The sequence below is a fragment of the Aegilops tauschii genome, chromosome 2, assembly GCF_002575655.3.
Source record: "Aegilops tauschii subsp. strangulata cultivar AL8/78 chromosome 2, Aet v6.0, whole genome shotgun sequence".
Taxonomy (NCBI): domain Eukaryota; kingdom Viridiplantae; phylum Streptophyta; class Magnoliopsida; order Poales; family Poaceae; genus Aegilops; species Aegilops tauschii.
This window is the reverse complement of record NC_053036.3, coordinates 530,873,858-530,879,048: the sequence shown is the minus strand read 5'-3', so window position 1 is coordinate 530,879,048 and position 5,191 is coordinate 530,873,858. Positions and strand designations below refer to the sequence as shown.

General features: G+C 42.5%; 1 protein-coding gene across 1 annotated transcript; it reads left to right on the top strand.

Annotated features, from left to right (window-relative positions):
• The first annotated feature begins 3,344 nt into the window (after window positions 1-3,344).
• On the top strand, window positions 3,345-4,430 carry LOC109758340 (BTB/POZ and MATH domain-containing protein 2-like). Its single transcript, XM_020317195.2, has 2 exons — window positions 3,345-4,028; window positions 4,059-4,430. The coding sequence occupies exons 1-2, from the start codon at window positions 3,345-3,347 to the stop codon at window positions 4,428-4,430; spliced, it is 1,056 nt and encodes a 351-aa protein (XP_020172784.2).
• The last annotated feature ends 761 nt before the right edge of the window (window positions 4,431-5,191 follow it).

Genomic DNA, 5,191 nt, shown 5'->3' with positions numbered 1-5,191 from the left:
GAACGTTAAGCGTGCAGACCCTACGGGTTCGAGAACTATGTAGACATGACAGAGACACATCTCCGGCCAATAACCAATAGCGGAACCTGGATGCTCATATTGGCTCCTACATATTCTACGAAGATCTTTATCGGTCAAACCGCATAACAACATACGTTATTCACTTTGTCATCGGTATGTTACTTGCCCGAGATTTGATCGTCGGTATCATCATACCTAGTTCAATCTCGTTACCGGCAAGTCTCTTTACTCGTTCCGTAATGCATCATCTCGTAAATAACTCATTAGTCACATTGCTTGCAAGGCTTATAGTGATGTGCATTACCGAGAGGGCCCAGAGATACCTCTCCGATACACGGAGTGACAAATCCTAATCTCGATCTATGCCAACTCAACAAACACCATTGGAGAAACCTGTAGAGCATCTTTATAATCACCCATTTACGTTGTGACGTTTGATAGCACACAAAGTGTTCCTCTGGTATTCGGGAGTTGCATAATCTCATAGTCAGAGAAACATGTATAAGTCATGAAGAAAGCAATAGCAATAAAACTAAACGATCATTATGCTAAGCTAACGGATGGGTCTTGTCCATCACATCATTCTCTAATGATGTGATCCCGTTCATCAAATGACAACACATGTCTATGGTTAGAAAACTTAACCATCTTTGATTAACGAGCTAGTCAAGTAGAGGCATACTAGGGACACTCTGTTTGTCTATGTATTCACACATGTACTAAGTTTCCAGTTAATACAATTCTAGCATGAATAATAAACATTTATCATGATATAAGGAAATATAAATAACAACTTTATTATTGCCTCTAGGGCATATTTCCTTCAGAGGTAGCCCACAACCTCTATCTGTAGTTGGAAGCACAACTTCCCCTGCGACAAGCGGGAGAGTGCCCTCGCAGCTACAACCTCACCACCGGATCTACGCCGAGCCATGGTGGCGGAGCTGCAGGACCTGAACGGAGGTAGCAGGCGGTTGCCTTGCGGTGTGGCCACGATGCTTGGAGGTGGGCAGGAGAACAAGTCGTTGAGGTTGGATAAGCCATATGGGAAACTGAGAGGAGCTAGAGGCACCACATCACGTGGACACGTGTTACACCAGCAAAGCGGCGGATAGGAGCCTAGAAATCAGCCAGGTGATTTCAATCATTTCCCATTGAGTTTGTCGTCTTTGCTCGCAAAGGCCAAACATCACTTATTGCCAGACATGCGAACATGACACGGCTAGTCTCACCATGCTGCGGTCACTTATTAGGATCAATCAACGTAAAAAAGCATGCTCGCTTACAGGGATCAACGTAAGTGGGGTAGCCCAATAAATGATAGCAAGCGGTTTTCACAAGGTTCTAAACAGATCACTAACTAGAGTGTACCTTTGCAAAGGTCACTCCCCATCGCCTCTTGTAGTTGTAAGTGGCGCATTCTACGTGCAATAATTGTCACAACCAGAGAGTTTTGTATCCTTTTTATAGATTTGTTTCTTCAAAATGTTTTATCTCTTGCACCGTGTGTTCAAATCGAAAACCATTTTTCACCTTGTGTTTTTCACGTTGATATCTTTGAAATGAGATCCATATTAACAATTTTGGATGAACATTTTTTTGTGAAGAACCCTGAAAAAACTTAACCTAAAAACCGAAAACATAAAAATAAAATCCGAAATCCTGGAAACCAGAAGCACAATTGTGCTTTTCACTTTTTTGGAAAGCACAACCGTACTTTTTCACTTTTTGAGAAGCATAGTCTGCTTCACTGTGAAGCACGGTTGTGCTTTTCATTTTCTAGGAAGCACGCTTCGCGCTTAAGCACACTTGTGCTTTTCACTTTTCGGAGAAGCACAGTTGCAGGAATCATAGTTGTGATTCACTGCGAAGTGCAACTGTACATTTCACTTTCTTCACTTTAAGGAAGCACGGAGCACATGTGTACTATTTCACACGGTGCACTTCAGGTGAGAAAAGCAGACAGAAATATAAAAAAACAAAACAAAAAATCAACAAATCTAGAAAGAAACAAACACAATCCAAAACCCAACATAAAATGCATCCTGAAACAACAAAAAATGCTCCTGCGCCCAGCACGCGACAAATGGTGACGGTTGGTCGCATGCCCACATGGGCTCGCTTCAGCTGGTACCCGTGGACTACTCGCTATGGACCGCCTCGTGGAATCTTCCACGCGTTTAGGGAAGATGCTACGCGGGTTTTTCCTTTTTATTTTTTATTTTTTATGTCTGTTTTTTGTTTTTTACTTTATTTTTCATTGTTTGAGATACATGTTGATTTTTTTATTACACGTTGCAAAAAAATTATATACAGATTGAACATTTTTTAGATACACGTTAAACATTTTTAAATACATGTTGAATGTTGAACATTTGTAAAATGAAATATTTTGTGAAACGCGTGAATATTTTAAATGTCATGAATTGGTTTTAATGGTACGCAATTTTTTAAGAATTATACAATCAAGTTTTTACATTTTCATAAACATTTTAAAGTGATGAACAGATTATAAAATTATAACATTTTTAAATCTCACGGATATATTTTAAATGCTCGCATATTTTTTAAAAATTGTGCAAATAAATCTTTGACAATGCACGAACACTTCCTAAATGTGCGGTGAACGTCTTTGAAAATTTTATGTAAATTAATTTTTAAAATAAATATATTAGAATATTTCGAATTTTAAATAAAAAGAAAAAAGATCGCTTTAATGTGTCACGTATACAAGCAGATCGGCCAATGCTTTAAATATTTAAGTTTCCCAGACAGTTAGTTTAGTGAATTGGTATAGGAGCTAACCCACGTGTTGCCGGCTGATAGACTGAAAACATTGATAATTAGGTTGATTGTGAATAATTGTGAGAATTAATTATAATGTGATGACAAATGATTTGGCAGCCATGCATGATTTGTTGATGTGAAAGAGTTGCTGAAAAAATAGTTAGGGGGTGGTAGATTAATGACATGGCAGACATGTATGGTTTGTTTATGGAAGCATTGCATGCTTAGGAAAAAAATAGTTAGTGGGTTGCTACTATTTACGAAAAGAAGATAGGAGCGTCGCTTATGGGCTATGGACGAACCATGGCACTACTGGGCTAGGCCTATTGTAGTTGGACCGGATGGATTACAACGGCTGATAGATAACGGACTGCGCCGAGATTGCCTATTTATTTTCTGTTGGGAATGCCCGAGTATTCGGATCAGGGTCTTCCCCCGAACAAACCCCAGCAAGAGAAACAAAGAATCTGCTCCGGTCCCTGCCACGGCACGCCATCACACCAGCAAACAGTCCGAGCAGGACAAGAGAAGCGGCCATGGGAAGCATCATATGCGCGCGCCGTGCCGCGAAGACGGTGCAGGGCTCTCATGTGTTCGAGATCTCAGGCTACAGCCTGCAACGGGAGCGCCTCGCGGTGTCCAGCAGATCGGCCGTGTTCACCGTCGGAGGCTACGACTGGCAAATTCACTTCTTCCCCGGTGGAGTCATCGATTGCTGCAAAGACTACGTGGCGGCGTACGTCTTCTTAGAGAGCAAGAACAAGGACATCAGCGTGAGGGCATCCTTCCAGCTCAGCCTGGTGGACGTCACCGGGTCTGCGCCGCCGCGTACCTTGACAACGGGGGCAACAGAGCTGAATACCACCGATAAAACATGCGTCGGCCTTCACAAGTTCATGAAAAGAAGTGAGCTGGAAGGGTCGCCTTACCTTCGCGATGATCGCCTCACCATCGAGTGCGTCGCGGAGATCGCCCTCGTCAACGATGTGAAGTCGATTGCTAAGGTGCCGCCTTCCGACATCGCGGAGCATCTTGGAAAGTTGTTGCGGGAGAAAGATGGCACCGACGTGGTTCTCGAGGTTGAAGGAGAGGCTTTTCCTGCCCACAAGATCGTGCTCGCAATGCGGTCGCCCGTCTTCAAAGCGGAGCTGTATGGTGAGATGAGAGCAAAGGACATGAGTTGTATTACCATCGGTGACATGCAGCCCGCTGTGTTTGAGGTCCTGCTCCATTTTATATACAATGATTAGCTGCCCGCCATGGATGATCTTGGCCAAGATGACTACAAAGAGACTATCAGGCATTTGCTTGTCGCTGCGGATCGGTATGCCATGGAAAGGCTGAAGATTATATGTGAGAGCATCCTTTGTGAGAACACTGATGTGAAGACCGCGGTAATTACATGGGCTTTGGCTGGTCAGCATCAATGTGGTAGGTTGAATGATGCGTGTGTTCGGTTTATTGGGTCTTTGAGTACAACAGAGCTGGATGATGTGATCGCAAGTCAGGGATACGCTGAGCTCAAAGCAACGTGTCCTTTGGCTGTAGTGGAACTATGGGAGATGACACGTAGGATCGGCAGATCAAAGTCTTCATTTCAAGTCGGCGGTTCGATTGCATAAATAGCTTGCTACTTCTTTTATGGAGTGTCTTGCTCAGAAAAATATATATCTGCTCCTTGGGAAGAAAAGTAGTTTTTCTCCAAACAATTTATATTAGTTATTAATATATGTTGGGTAATCACCATTTTGACACCAGCATACAAATGTCATCTTGTTGAACTATATATATCACAAATTCACAATTGACCACTATCGTATCATAAATGTTAATCATCGGTTCCAAAAACAAATTATAGGTGGTGTTTATTATCGATAAATCATGAGTGGACGTGCCACGTGAGGATGGTATCCACACCACTCATTTTCTCATGATTCGTGTTGTATTTACATTGCCAAAATGTATATAGGTCGTATTCCACGGATAATAGATGAGTATGGTCCACATATCTGCACTAGTGCAGCTAAAGCCCCATTGATGACCACACTGATCCCACACTATTGATCAAACGAGTTATTCTCTCGTTTGCTTGCAGCGTACATTAAAGGAAACCTGCACCATCGCATGCATTTTCTCCCCATCCCTTGTTCATTCCGCAGCTCCTCTCTCACTCATCTTGTTTCTCTAGTTCTTGCTCTTTGTTCATGGCACGGCTAAGCTAGAACTCATACATGAAAATTTAGAGTTTCTTTTCGGAAAATATGTAGACGTGAAATTGTAGCTGCAGTCCGTCTCTCTCTCTCTCTCTCTCTCTCTCTCTCTCTCTCTCTCTCTCTCTCTCTCTCTCTCTCACACACACACACACACACACACACATAGCACT